This window comes from Spermophilus citellus (genome assembly GCF_964194105.1).
Source record: "Spermophilus citellus genome assembly, chromosome: 2".
Taxonomy (NCBI): domain Eukaryota; kingdom Metazoa; phylum Chordata; class Mammalia; order Rodentia; family Sciuridae; genus Spermophilus; species Spermophilus citellus.
The window spans coordinates 12,948,790-12,964,363 of NC_138183.1; the positions used below are offsets into that span (position 1 = coordinate 12,948,790).

Here is a 15,574-nt window from a genome sequence, read left to right on the forward strand (position 1 = left end):
CAAACACATATTGTGCACCTGCTAAGCACCAGCTCCTTTTCATGTACTATCTCATTTGACTCATTCTCAGCTACTCTGTTGTTTTAAATATCATTATAACCATTTTATAGATAAGGAAACTGAAGTTAGAGAAGTGACTTGCCCAAGGTTACGTAATACTGTGGTTGAGCTGGGATTTGAACCCAGAAATGGATGATGGCAAAGCCACATTCTTCCTATGGCATCAAGCTGATTCTGCACCTCCTCCTGCCTGAGGCTCAAATGATGGCCCCTTAAAGAGTAAAAACATAAGTGGGGAGTTATTCGGGGAGGTGCCAGCTGTGAGCTGGTCACAATAATCAGGTCCTACTGTCCTCTGAAACCAAGAGAGTCAGTCACTCTCTATGAACCTCAGATGCCCCATTGCAAAAGGTTATGCTTACCCCTCCTTTGAAGGCTGCTGTTAGGAGCCGGGAAGATGCCCGCATGCTGCCTTGGCCCACGAGGGGCTCATTCAGTCACATATATCTGTTATTGTATGACAATGGTTCTCAAACTTTCATATGCATAAGAACTACCTGAGAATGCAAATTACTAGGTTCCATTCCCAAAGATTCTGAGTAGTAAGTCTAGGCTGAGGCCTGGGAATAGCTATAGTTCATGATTTTTCCCAGGTGCTTCTGATGCAGGTGAAATGAGGATGTTCTGAGAACGTCTTCGAAGGCAAATACACTTGGAGCCACTGAGTGCAGAAAGCTTTTATTCCTCAGTCAAAATTGAGGCTCTAGAATTACAGCCTCCCAGGGTGAAGGCAGCCAGTGCCAGCGGGACAGATGGCAGCCTCTGGTGGAGGCTGCTGCAGAACTCACAGCTTGGGCCTGTGACCCACGATCTCATCCCAGCCCTTCCGACAGGTCTGGATGATCCACTCATGCTCATCATTGTCTGTAGGGAAAGAGGAAGAGCCGGTCATGCCTGGTCCTCACCGAGACCTTGCGTGCCCTGGGAGCCCCCCGGGTGGGGTCTTCGAGTTGGAGTGCATTCCAACACAGGCTGATGGTCTGCTGGTGGCCCATGTGTTTAGCTCTGTGTGGGCAGAAGCAACCCTTTCATTTAAATCTAATCCCTCGGCAGAGGGCCTGGTCTGGGGGAAATTGAACACAAAAGGGTTTATAGTTTGTGAATGCTGCTGATGAGGCAGCTTGAGGTCCTTCAGCCACTCTGAGCCGGTTTGATCCTGATGGGCAGTCAGAGTGGCAGCCTCACTCTGCAGTGCTCACCGGTGTGACATATCACAAATAGCAAACCCAGAGCGGTGGGGCCAGGCCTGGCTGGTAGCACTAGCACATAGTTTTAGGTCCTAGTTTCCTTTCTGGGCGTTCCTTTCATGACCCTTCAAAGAACCTAAGGTTTGAGGGTCCAGGGGTCCCCCTGACTCAGGAGCCTGCCAGGGACATGCAGAGGAGCCGAGGTGGCAGCTGTAGCTATTCCCAGCCATCTGGCTCAGCTTCCTCATGGTTTCCCTGGAAAGGCAAGTCTTTCCCATCACTTTAGATGAACAGAGGCTCCAAGGTCAGGTCACTTGCCCACAGCCTGGGGATAGTGTGTATGAGGACCCACAATCTGAACCTAGAGTTGTCTAATTATGAAACCTGTGCTGCACAACAAAACCTCACATAGAGTTGAATGAGTCACAGTCCTCAGTCCCACCGCACGTGATCATCCTCTCTCTGTGCAATACCCCTTGTGAATTTCTGTATTTTTATTTTCCCCCTTTCTCCTCCAGACCACACCCAGCCCCTCACCACAACAGGGACCCATGCTAATGGTGGGATATAGATCCCTAAAAATGCATGTAGCTATATAAAGTATGTACTGTTGTTTTGTGTCTGAATGTGTTTTTAATTTACGAAAATGGCATTGTGCTGTGAATTTCATTGTGCCGAATTTCTTTCACCCCATGGTACATTTTTAGGACCTCTTTTTGTTGCTACATGGAGTCTAGTTCTTTGCTTCTTGGCTGCCTCATTTTGCATGGTTGGCCCCCTCACGTTTTACTCTCCATCCTCCCAGTAGCGAAGATGGAGGTTGCCTCCAATTCCCTGCTACCAGGAACAGCACTGGGACAAGCATTCTCCAGTATATGCATTCAGGGATCTGTGGGAGAATTTCCCTGGGGCTACATCCCCAAAGAAGGGCCATCAGTCCTGCACAGACTTTGTTCACCAGTGTTTCCAGCTGAGCCTGTGCCCTTCTCTCACCACACTATTTCCTTCCTTCCTCCCTTTCTTCTCTGCTCCTTGTCCTCTGGTTCTTCTTTGGGCTATTATAGCATGGAGGAGTTCTGGCCTTCTCTCCTCTGTACCTAGCTCAGAGCCTTCCACCTGAGATGGGTGATGAATGGTAGAAGCTCAGTAACCAAGGGTCTTCCTGAAAGCTGAAATGCAGAAGCCATCAAAAAACCTGCCCTCTGAATCAGATTCCCCCTGCCCAGGGACGCCTTCTTCTCCTGTAAAAAGCCCCAGGGCCAGGGCTGAGAGATGGAGGCCCATGGACAGCCTACTGTGTGCTATTTTAGCACTGCATCTCATTGGATCTCCACAGCGGAGGGGAGAGTGCTTCCATGTTACAAAGGGGATGAGCCTGGTTCTAGGTCCCTGGCCCGTGCAATTTGAGCAACTCTTTATCAGGCTTTGCAGCCTAACCTCCACCCAGAGCAGATGTGGGGATGCCAGGACTGAGGCTCCCCCCATATAACACACACATTTCTTTATCTATGATTTAAGGAAAGAGGCTTGCTGGCTAGTACACACTGGCTTTTGAAAACTGTCCTAAGTAGCCAGTGGGCCTCAGTTTCCCCTGGGCCTGCTGCCTGGCAGTCCCAGTTCAGGCTGGCAAGCCCAGCGGTGGGGAGATGGGCCGCGATGTGTCAGCACACAAGGAGTTAAGTGCTGGTGGAGCCCACTTTTGCCACACTGTGAGCAGCCTGGTTGATAATTACAGTTCTGAAGTCTCCAGGCTATTGGAATCAGTGCAGCTGCAGCCTCTTCAGCGGTAACCCCTGAAACCAGACAAACTGGGTTTATTGTGCTGAACCAGTCCTCAGGCCCCTCCCTGATCGTTACAAATTGACAGCAATGGACTTAACAGCCCTCTTCACTACCCCTTTCACTCTCTACCTGGCTGCACAGCCACCAATTTGAATCACAGATGCCTCCCCTCTGGCAGCTGCTCACCCACCCTCCTCCACCTCCCCTACGCCTCCACGGCTCCCCTGGCCCTGCCACGCCAGGGTGAGGCTGCTGAGGCACATTTCATCAATATTTAAAATGGAATTAAACCTGTAGCTTTGATTAATGCCTCCCAGATCCCGGGAGTTGTGATTACTATTTTGCAAATTGCGATTGTTGGAATATGTTAATATGATTGTCTGAGAACATCTTCACCTTCTCAGATAATTTCCCCCCTTTTTTTGCAGGAGGGGAGGAGAAGGGAGGGAGAAAAAAGACAGGAAAAAAATACCTCGCAAACTCTTTAATCAATTGTAAATTATTACCTTTGGCACTATTGCCAGTGGCACAGATGGAAGGGGAGGAAGATTTCTGGTTTGGTGCATTTATCTGTAGAAGTTTTTGGCTCTTGTTGACCTCGTATTCCCAGTCTGGGACACTATCTTAAGGGAATAATCTATTTGTCTTAGAACTATTTAGAATCAAGAGAATGAAAATGACACACATTTCTAAAAAAAATAGGGAATGATTACTTTGTTGTATCTTCACTTGTTTAACCAATTAATTCTAAATACCAACTACAGGGCAGGAATCATGTTAGCTTGGGAGGAAGCAGGAGACATTCATGAAAAGTCATGTGAAGGGACACTTAGCAACTACTGAAAATGACAGTTATAAAATCTGTATAGCAACATGGGGGAAATGTTTTTGATGAGATAATAAGCCAAAAATAATTGAGACGAGGCAAGAAGCAAACAACAACAACAAAACATAGGCAGTATGTTTCATGTAAAAATTGTGCACAGAAGAAAAATTAAAGATAATAAACTGAAATGGTTAACTCTGAGCTGTGGGACTAGAATGGTTCTTATTTCTGGCTTTTGGTATTTCCCAAATTCTTTTCATTATTTGTTGTGTGTTGATGACAGAAAATTTTTAAATAAGTATTGATTCTTCCCCTATTCTCCAATTCAATGTAATTTTATGTGTTTTGTTAACTGAAATAAAATATTTTTAAGTTCCTAAAAATGCTGACATATTCTTAAATTCTAAAAAAGTAAAAATCCTAGCATAAATATGTTGGTAAAGATTCATTAAAATCAGAATAAACAAATTTCCTGTGCAAAAAAAAAATCCTAAATAATTTACGTACATATTCTGCCCTCAAGAGTTGGAAGGAAACTCCCCTCTTCGTAAGTGTGACTACATAGTGACCTCCTTCCAAAAAGAGGACAATATGGAAAGGAAGGGGGAAGAAAGCGTAACTTCACAGAGGAAAAACTTGACCTCAGGCAGGTGTTCAAGGTCAACATCAACATCAGTAAGTCATAATGATATTCTGCACCCTTGATACCTTTGGATGAAAATGGCATTGTGCTTTTGTGGTCTTCTTCCTCAAACTCCACAGCCCCAGTCTACGAATAGAAGAACATCAGACAATTCCAGCCAAGGAACGTTCTGCAAAATACCTGACCAGTACGCTTCAAAACTATCAGACAGAGAAAATGAGAAACTGTCATACCACCGAAGAGGAGCCCAAAGAGACAAAGCTAAATGTAATGTGTCCTGAAACAGAAAATGGACACGAGGGAAAGACTAAGGAGATGGGGGTGCACTGTGGGCTTTAGTTAATGTTAGTTCATCAATTTTAATGTCAACAATAAGTGTCATATTCATGAAATATGACAAATGTACCATATAATGTAAGATGCTAATATAGGGGAAACTGGGTGTGGGGCATAGCGAGAATGCTGTACTGTATTCACAAAAGTATGTAATTTGCTCTAAAATAAAAAGATCATTCTGAAAAGTGCACGAGGATCCAGTGTGCTCCCTAACAGGCAAGATCATCTGGTATTCCAAGAGAGATGGAAGGCCCTTCACACTGCCAACCACCCAAACATAGCCATTCACTCTTTTTGGTCTCATGCTTCCATTATATTACAAATTTTCAATATCTCCTTATATAATATTTTTCTCTCCCAGGACCCAGTTTACAATAGATGCCGAATAAATGCTCTGAAGGTGGCACTGAATAAGCCTTTCATTCTGACTTGCCTCAATCGCCATCCACATTCTCTGAGCATCCACTGGGCATCTGAGTCTTAACTCCAACGTCCCCTCCTCACAAGGAGCCTCAGGTCACTCCAGCTTGGCTGTTCTTTACAGCTTGCACCACTCTCCGCAATCTTCTTATTTATTATAATGTTGTCTGTCTCCCCTACCTAAACTATAAGCTCTGATGAGCTGAGGAGACTCATCTCCTTGTTCCCTGTGTGTCTCCAGTGCTTAGAGGAGTGACTGGCATATGTAGGTGTGCAGTCAATACCAGCTGAACGAAAAAATGAATCAACAAATCTGTCCTGTGATCGGGCCTGTGTCGTGCTGGTGACAGAGAGAACTAAGACCCAGCAGCAACTGCTGCCAAGAGGCCCGCCCAGGCCAGGCACTCTTTAGTTGTATTTCTGTCTGAGGTTATAAGGCAGAAGATATCTTTTGTCAGGTTCTGAAGCTTTGTGGCCACTCACATGCCCTGCACCCATAGATCATTAGAAGAACCCGGCTTCCTATAAAAGAGGAAAAGGAACTTGCTTCAGAAGAGATCCCAAATCTGACCATAAACTTCCTGATGAACACCTTTCCTGAAAAGGCTCCCCATTTCTTAGTTTTCCCTCCCTGGTTCACCTTACACCATCAAAAGTGGCCACCTCCAGGTACGGCAGTTGCCCTAATGCACCTGCTCCCCAGTGCCCCTGGGGAAAAAGCCCTTCTGTTCTGGGCCTGGCTCAGGTCCAGGGCCTCTAAGGGCATGTGAGAGGCCAAGGGCACTTGCCATTTCTAGCCTCTAGTATATATAAAAATGAAGAAAGGTCTAAATGAGGCAGTATAAATTGTATATTTTAAACATTTATATTTGATAAATTATTCCTTTCAACAGAAACAAACAAATGTAATATTAACGTGTTATCACAGAATTTCACTCAAAAAAGTCTTAAGTTCACAGAGACTGAAAGTGGTGTGATCAGGAAAAGGGGTGTGGAGTCAGAGCTGTCCGATGAACATGGTCTTTCTTTAGTCCTATCATAATCCAGACTTAAGGCCCTTCATGAATGTATGTGCGCTGAGCCCTGTGCCCTCCTGTCTGTCCCCTGTCCCACCCCATGGGCCTGCCTGGACATCAGCCTTCCCTGACTCAGGCTGAAGTCATGGTGGTGTTCACCAGCTTGGGGCAACCACATGGTCCTGGCACAGATTTGGCACTTAAAAAGTATTGACTCAATATATGGTAAATGAATGAATAAAGAAATGTAAATTTGGAGACATAAAAGTAATAGTTTTACCCTGTGGGATTTGGACAAAAGGAAAAGAATTTCTTCTCCTCCCTGGGCAAATGAAGCTCCCAAGAGGGCCAGGCAGGCATGCCAAGTGCAGGTCCAGGGCGCCAGCTGTGTTGCCTTGAGGCCATAGATCAGGCAGCCTCACCACACAGAGAGGCTGAGCTGCCTAGGATCATACCTGAGCACTAACCACACTTGAAGCTCAAAGCTTGCCTGGCTTGTGACCTGCTTCACAGCAAAGGTGGGGAGGGGCCAGTCTGCAAAGGGAACAAGCATGCTGGGCCTGCTGAGGATGAGTGACGTCAGTGCAGTGTGCAGGACAGTATAGAAAAAGAGATCCTGAAAGTCTCAGAATAGCTGCAGGGAAACAAACAGTGATTCCCAGATGGTCAACAGGGAGAGAGACAGCATGGCATGGTGCTTAAGAACATGCTCTGGCTTTGGTGCTCAGTGCCACTAGTTTGGGTAAGTGGCCTCACCTCCATGGGTCTCATTTCCTCATCTGTGAATGTGTCTGCCTGGAAGGTTTGCTGGGAGGATCCAGTGAGATCTTTCCTGAATAGAGCTTCACAATGCGTGGTGCACAGGCAATGCCAAAAAACAAACAAACAAACAAACAAAAAACAAAGAAAACCAGAAGCTGCCTTGCAAGGTGAGACTTCTGGGTGCAAAGCATGGACTGGAAGGAGTTCTGGTATCAGACGGGCCTAGGTCAGGTAGTGAGCCTTCAGCTTGCTTGGTGATAGAGGACGGGCCACTCTGAATCTCTAAGCTGAGTTCCTGTCTGTACTTTAGGTTGAAACAGACTTCCTGCAGAGGGCACAGTGAGGCCTAGAGACCCAGGAAGTAGAAACTACAATCATCCCTCTGATGGGTCCTTAATTCCCAAACTAGATGCCTACAAGGGACCATCCTTAAAGGACTCACCAGGGCACCCCTAGGACTTCTGGTTCCCTGCCAGGATGTGGGGAGCTAAGGGAGGAGAAGGTCTTTACACAGGATCAACATCATAAGGATCAAGCACGATAGCTCAGTTAACGAGTTTTATTCAAAGCCAGGAGGGCAGGCCAGGGCAGGTGAGCCCAGGTAGGGTAAACAGGTGGATTGGGGTCACTGGGTACCCCACCTCTTGGCACACCTTTGGGTTAGGCACATCTGTGGTCACCATGGCTATGCAGGTCCTGCCTATGAGTTGGGGGTGGGATGGGGGCTGGGAAAGGGAGAAGACCCAGAAGAAACTGAGTCTGGCCAGGGGCAGAGAAAGAGCCACCTAGGGGGCCTGGCTCTGTGTATTTCGTCCTTCCTCAGTGAATGAGAAAAGGTTGCCCCCACTGAAGACGAGGAAGTAAGGTGGAGGTTTAGAAGGGTGCAATAATTTGCTGTTCCTTCAGGGCAGAGGGGAAGGCTCAGTGTGCTCTGGTACTGGTCACAATTGGTGAAGCAGGGAGTGTGTGCACATGCACAAAGGTGTGTGCTTCCATCCAGTTTTTCTCACACAGAAGAGTGAATTGGTGTGTGTGCCTAGGGGTCTGAAGTCTGTGTGAGATCACACGCAGAGGGAGGAGGCACTGCCCACCTACAGAGGGCCCTGTGCTCATCCAAGATGCCCAGACTGGCAGTGAGCCTGGAGCCAGGCCAGGCACAGGAGGAAGAGGGTTTCTATCATGGGGGGCTGCTCTCTTTCTTGGGGTCAAGACCCATCCTAAAAAAATCTCTAGGCTGGGATCCCAGCCTGTGGGCTGCTCCCACACCCTCTGGCAAAGGCAGGGCTGTGTAGGCAGGTGCGGCAGGGCCACAGGGAGGGTGGCAACACCCAGGCCTCCCTGTCATGACTCCTGACAAGAAAGAGGCTTTGAACTTCACTGGCAATGGTGGTGGCCAGAGGCCAAGGCCACAGCATCGTCAATATTGACTGAGGGGTCATTGCCCAGGCAGAGCCTCCAAGGGCTGGTGGGAGGCCTTGGGGCTGCTCCTGCTTTTCCCTGTAAAGAATCATCTTTGGGGGTGGGTGGGGGCTGCCGGTGAATTAGGGCTAGCCACTTCATCTGCTGGGAACCAGAGGTGCAGGGCCCAGCACCCACCAGCTTTTCAAGGCCTATTCAAATGTAAGAGGCTTGGAAAAAATGATTGACTCTAAAATATCAAAAAGAGAAACCGTAAAACTGAAATTAATAAATGTTCTAATTAATACATTCAGATTTGATTAATTAAACTTAGAAAGCAAACAATTTCATTATACTTGAATTCCCATTTGCAGGCTCTATTTCTTCATTTTGCCAGAATTTTCCAGCATGCATATGACTCTCAAGAAATCACAGCCAATTGTTAAACTTGTAGTTAAGCAATTAACCAAGCAAAGTTAAAAGGATCCTTTCAAAGTTTTAAGAGAAAAAAAAATGTGTATTCAATGTGGGAGTGTGGTTACATTCTGTTTTAATATATTGAAATAATTGGGGTAGGGTCTCTAAGGTCAGGCAGCAGGATTAGGGATATCACTGGGGAGGGGTGAGTCGGGCAGGGGATAGAGCTGCCTGGTATTAGGAAGCCCTTCTGTGTGTCAGGTGTGATGCCTGGCAGGCACTCTGCATGCCCCTTCTCACGCAGTCCTCAAACACCTCTGTGAATGTGCAGTTGATGTTCTCTCAGTTGTATGGTGGCACCCAGTTGATAGGTATGGGGAAAATGCCCATAGTCACAATGAGCCTTGGAAATCTCTTAGGGAGCTCTAAGCTGGAGAAGAACATCTCATTAAGTGCCACACAGCCATTCTTCTGACATTGCTGGGACAGTTACTCCTGCTGTTGAGGTGTAGCTGCATAGTGAGCTTGTATTTGTGAGCAATACAGATCCTTAAATACTAGAGCAAGGTGATCCCAGGATTGGAGGCACCCAGGGACAGAGGTCACCGACTCAGGCCCTCACACTCCCTCCAGAGCAAGTGTGTGCTGGGTGGAGGGTGCACATTCACCAGCACTGTCTATAGCTATTCTTCTTGCTTCCTGCTTTTATTTTATGAGTACTAATAATTGGATTTGTGTTTGCTAACCACATTCATGTTACCTAGACACCCTACTTAGGCAGCTCAGAGAAGCCAAGTGCCACAGATACTCTGTCAGTGTAGCCTTGCCCACTCCTGCTCTCTGGCTGCATGTAGACAATGGACTGAAGGTGGCCTAGCAGTTGGGAGCCCATTGTTCAGTTGGCAGATGCTGAGGACTCCATTAGGCCAGGGTTGTGGGGACACTGAGTGATGGTAAGTAGGAATCTACAAAACCCCATGCAAGACTAGAATTCATTGAGTCCTTGAAGCAATCTGCGAATTCAATGCTGTCATATGTTTCGCAGGGAGGGTACGGAGACTCAGAGAGGTGAAGATATATTCCTGAGCTCACACAGCTAGTGAGTGGATGCAGGGTCATAGTCAAGTCTGCCTTCAGAGCTGCTACCCGTGGTCACTACCCACTTCCCTGAGAAACCTTTCTACAACTCCAGTCCTTACTGCTTGCTGTCTGAAGGACAGATGCCAAACTCCCCAACCAGCACTCAAGGCCCTAGCTCCCTCTGCCTCGAATGCCCCACCCAGACCCACTGCTGTACTCCTGTCAAAACCCGAAGGAGGCCTCCTTGATTCCTCCCTGACCCCCAAAACACAGGCAGATCTCAGGCTCCGTCCTGAGTACCCCGGGCCCCTGGATCTCTCTGTGCATTTGCCCATGCTGTTCCTTCCCTTCTGTGCAACAAAATCCTGCCCTTTAAGGCCTGGCCGGGCACCTCCTTGTCCAGGACTTCATCTCGACTAGGCTGGGGACATGCTCACTCTTCTTTGTGCTCCCTCAGCCAATGTGATTGAAACAGGGGCATGCCTCACTTTTAGGGGGAGACAACCTCATGTTGGATATTTCAAATTAAACATAAGCATAAATATGACAAGGACTAGAGAGTTGTGTCGGGCTGCCTTCCTCATGTGTCTTGGATGGTCTGTGTTATTTTTATTACCAAACTATATTTAATACTAAGCTATATTACTAAACTAAACTCAGGCCCCACCCAGGCTTCTGTCCAGAGAACACCCAACCCAGTCCTGTGACCATCTGTTTACGCATCTGGTTTGTGGGGTAGGTGCTGGGTCTGGCTCCTACCTGAAAAATCCTAGTGTACACAGTGGCTCAGTGAAGGCCTGTGTCTGTGGGGAGCTTGGGAGTCCAAGGCTCTAGATGGATAAGAAATGATGCAGATGATGAGGCCACATTTAGAACAGAATGCCAAGGGCAAGTCAGATCAGGAACCTGCAGGCCTCTGGACCAGTTTTGAAACTGGCTTCAAAAGCAGATGGGCAGAGGACACAGGGCAGCATGCCATGGTGACAGTGGCTCCTCCTTTGGATGTGAAGTTAGGGAGGCCCCTGCTTTTCAACTTTTACCCCAGGGTGCAAAATAACCACCATTTCAATGGCTGATATGTACCAAGCACTCGGCTGGGTGAGTTCTGTTCTCTACCCCTAGCATTTTCTCCTTCATGCTCACATAACCCCGTGGGAAGGGTCCTATTTTTATCCCCATTTTCCAGATGAAGAAACTGAAGCTCAGAGAAGTTAGAGACTAGCTCAAGGTCACACAGCTAGTAAGCAGATCTGGCTGACTCTATGCCCAGCTCCTAATCTGTCTGCCTCTCTTAGACCTGAGGTTGAGCCAAAGGCTCTAACTTCCAGAGTATGAGCTGAGGATGAGGTGAGGTGCTTGCCCCATGGGCTTTGGCCCTGCATGCACTTCTATTAAAGGAGACAAACAAACCATGCTGGTGCTGGCTGGGCTGACTCCAGCCACGGAAGGGGAAGCTGTGTCCCCTGGATGCCTCCAGACTGCTGTGGGGGTGGGGGACACATTGTTACTGATGGGCACTATGGCTGGAGGGGGATTTCCAGGGCCTGTGAAGTTGGGCTCAAGGGGCAACTCTGCAGGTCAGGGAGGGGCGGGCAGGGAGGGGCAGGCTGTTACTCTTCGAGTAGAGATCTTGTCAGGAGCCTATGGATGGCTTCCAGGTGGCCAATCCTGCCTTCTGTGGGCAAACTTCTGCTGATAGGTTCCAAAAACTGGGTAGAATATTCATAGTTTGGCCTAGATTCTTAGAGAGGTTCATGACACAGAAAGGCCACAGCATGTCTCATTGGTTCAGAGTGTGGCCTCTGGTGTCAGAGAGATCTGGGTTCCAATTCTGATTCTTCCCTTTAATAGAAGCAAGACAAGTAAATAATCTACTTCTCCAGCCTTGGTTTCCCCATCTGCCAAAGAGGGAGAATGGCATTTCGTCAAAGGACTGGAATGTGATAAGTCCCTGGCAGTGGAGGCTTCGATGCTCAGAGCTTCCCTTCCTACCCCTTTTGCTTATAGCAAATGCCATGTCTGCTGGCAGCGACGTGCGATCGCAAGGGCATTTCATTTGGCAGTAACTAGTGTGATATTATCCCTCCACAGAGCCTTCATTACAGTGCTGCTGACAATACCACAGATAAAGCAGGGATGCCCCTGCGTGCCAGCCTCCAGGTGATTATCACATTTGGGTAAATTGCCTTTTGTCTTGCTGGAGAGATGACGGGAGGGAGCTGTGCGGGAGACTCACTCTGCCATTTTGCAGAAACCGCTAGGGAGGCATCATGGAGAGGTAGCTGGGTTTTCAAAAAGAGCTGTGGCTGGCAGTGGGGAAGCAGGGCTCTGGCCCCAGCTCTACATGGCCAGGCTGTGTGGGGTCGGGCATGTGATTTGCCTTCTAGGTCTCAGGTTTCTCACCTGACTGAGAAAGGCTGTGATTTCAGATTGGTTCGGTAGAGGCATTGAAAGTCTCTTGGTCGTTGGCCAGGTTTTTTGTTTGTATGATTCTGTGGTTCTGGTATGGGAACCAGGGCCTCACGCATGCTAGGCAAGTGCTCTACACTGAGCCACCTCCCTCCTCAGCACTCTGGCCATTTTTTTTTTTTAAAGACAGGGCCTCACTATGTTGCCCAGGCTTGATTCAAACTCCTGAGCTCAAGTGATCCTATTTTTCTGTGTTATCATGAGGATTAGATGAAATGAAATAAAATAATGCCTGTAATGTGCTTACATCAGCACCTGGAACATAGCAAGCAGGCAGTAAACACTGGTTATCATTATTATCTTTATTTTTCACCTGAAATTGAACATGGATACTTTTGTATATCAATAAGGTTTATTTCTCTGCTATTTTTTAATGTCTACATTGTATTCTATTGTAAGAATATACCCTAGGTTATTTAACTAGTCTACTTCTGTTGGATATTTGAGGTGTTCCCAGTTTTCAACGTGTTTAAACAATGCCAGAGCTGGGTACGGTGGTGCACACCTGTGTAATCCCATCTACTAAGGCTAAAGCAGGAGGATTGCAAGTTCAAGGCCATCCTCAGCAACATAGTGAGACTGTCTCCCAAAATAAAAAGGGCTTAGGACATAGCTCCCTGGTAGAGCTCCCCTGGGTTCAGTGTCTCATACTACAAAACCCACCAACTACAATAATGCCAAGAAACTTTAGAAGGCCAAAGTGGTCTTTCATTTCTAGGTGTTCACTCTGCAGCTTAAGTGTCACCCTCTTCTAAGTTGTCTGGGGAGCAGATAAACACCAATGCGGGGGCTTCTTGCCCATACCTCTTTGAAGAGATGATCTTGGAGCTGGCCAGGCAGAGTGGAAAGAGAAAAACCTTGGAAGGAGATGAGACTGCGTGTGAATCCTATTCCTGCAAATTTCCTGGGGAAATTCTTTACCTCACCAAGCCTCAGTTTCTTCATTTGTCAAACAAGGCTCCCAGGAGGACTCCCCTCCTCCTCTATGGAAGTGTCCAGGGCATGGTAAATGCTCCCTCAATGTTACCTTTCCTTGCCATCGTCATCTTCATCTTCCTTGTTCTCATCCTGGGTGAAGCCCCTGACACCTCCCAAAGACTCTGAATCACACAGTAGGTCACTGCTAAGACCCCAATTCACACCCCTTCTTTCCAGTGTCCACTTAACAGTGTACATTCAAATGAGGCTTACAGTTGATTTTAAATTCTGTCTGGAACCCATAGGTTCAAACGCAAAAAGGCCCTCTCTGCAAATAATCACTGGTGTGTGATATTTTTAAGAAGCCAAAGCCATTGTTTCTGATTGAAGGAAAGTTGGTGCTATTTTGAAGAGCAGCGCGATTAAGCGGTGGCGTTATCTCTTTAACCATTGGGAATTATATGCTGTTTGAAAGATTTGTGAGCTCTAGGACATTTGCCAGATGTGCTTGATTCGACATTTCAGACAACAAAGGGGATAATGTTGGCGGGAATCTTGACGGCATTTCTGATGATCAGGATATTCTTTGAGGATGGTACTGAGACCTTTCGGGGAAGAATTTCAGCTTTCACATAAACTAATTTGGGATGCTCACTCTCTGTCTTCCACAAAGCAAATTTAGTTCATTGTTAGTTGTATATGTTAAAATGGTTATGAGGGTTTTTTCTTTGAATATTAATAATGTGCCTTTCATCGGAGACACTCGCATGGGGTATCATTAATTGGGGGGAGGGAGTAAGGATTAGTGGTGCAGTTATTTTGCAAATGATTCCTACGAGTAACGTTGAGGCAAGCAACAGTGACATGAAAGAAATACACGTACAAACCGCCAACCCGGCTCGGGCTTAGCCTTCCTGAGAGGATTGAAAGAGACATGTAGGAGGGGGCAGGGTTAGTTAATCTCCCAATTTCCCATCATATTAATGGCAATTATCTCAAATATCTTCAAATGCTTCCTTACTGGCTCTCAGTGTATAAAGAAAGGACCGCTTTTCAAATAAGGTAGTATCTCATTCTAGGGACCATAATGTTTTTGTCTTAAGACTCTAAAAGGACCTTTTCATTCATTTAGGAAGCTTACTGAGCTCCCGATGCATTCTAGGAATTGTGCCTGGTGGAGGAACAACTATGAATCAGACATGCCCCTGTCTAGATAAATATGCATACAGAATAAATTAGGGCAATGCTGGCAAGAAGGACAAAAGGAACAGTATATTAGTCAGTTTCCTGTTACTATAACAGAATACCTGTGACAACTTATAAAGAGAAAAGTTTTATTTAATTCATGCTTCTGAAGGTTCCAGTCCAAGACTGGGCAGCCCTGTTGCTTTGGGCATCTGGTTAGGGCAGAATATCATGGCAGGAGCACACGGTTGAGCAAACAGCTTGTGATGACAAGCCAGAAAGCCAAGTGGAAAGACTGAGGGTCTCCTTGGATGGCGTGTGCCCAATGGCCTAAAGACCTCCTACAAAACCCCACCTTCTAAATGACCATAGCATTTCCTAATAGTACCACCCTAGGTACTGAACCTCCAAAAATGGACCTTGGGGGATACTACCCATAGTCAGAACACATCAAACAGGCTTTTGGAAGATTTGGGTTCAAATCTAATATTGTCACAAGTTGTGTAACCATGAGCAAGTTATTAACCCATCTGAGACCAGGTATCACTAATTATGGCTCATGCAAATTACCCTATTGAAAAGAGTGGGTGAGGACTGGGGTTGTGGTTCAGTGGTAGAATGCTTACCTAGCATGTGTGAGGCACTGGGTTCGATCCTCAGCACCACATAAAAATAAAATAAAGGTATTGTGTCCAACTATATATATATATATATATATATATATATATATATATATAGAGAGAGAGAGAGAGAGAGAGAGAGAGAGAGAGCGCGAGCGCGCGCGCGCAGGTGAGATAAGCTGGTAAGCTCCTCCACAAGGAGCATTCCTTTTCCACCTCCTGTCTCTGAGTTGTGGATGAGCAGGGGAAGCTGCACACCTTTCTTTGGTGATTACTAACAAAGATGTCATGGCTTTCTGTTATTTGCTAAGCATTGACAGATGAGGAGGAAGGTGATAGGTGGAAAAAGGAGGAAGGGCAATCTGTGCTGGGGGAATATGTAAGGGGGTAAAATGTGCAGGATTTGTGTCCCAATGCATGTCAGCTAGCCTGTCTGGACTAGGACAGGGGATAGA

The 15,574-nt window shown here is 46.8% G+C and overlaps 1 protein-coding gene across 1 annotated transcript in view; it reads right to left on the bottom strand.

Annotated features, from left to right (window-relative positions):
- Positions 1-211: 211 nt before the first annotated feature.
- Positions 212-15,574, bottom strand: part of MORN5 (MORN repeat containing 5) — a 28,630-nt gene continuing 13,267 nt past the window's right edge. Inside the window, exon 5 of the mRNA XM_081280583.1 lies at positions 212-924. Within this exon, the coding sequence (XP_081136709.1) occupies positions 845-924 (80 nt within the window). The 3' untranslated portion in view covers positions 212-844. The remainder of the gene's footprint in view (positions 925-15,574) is intronic.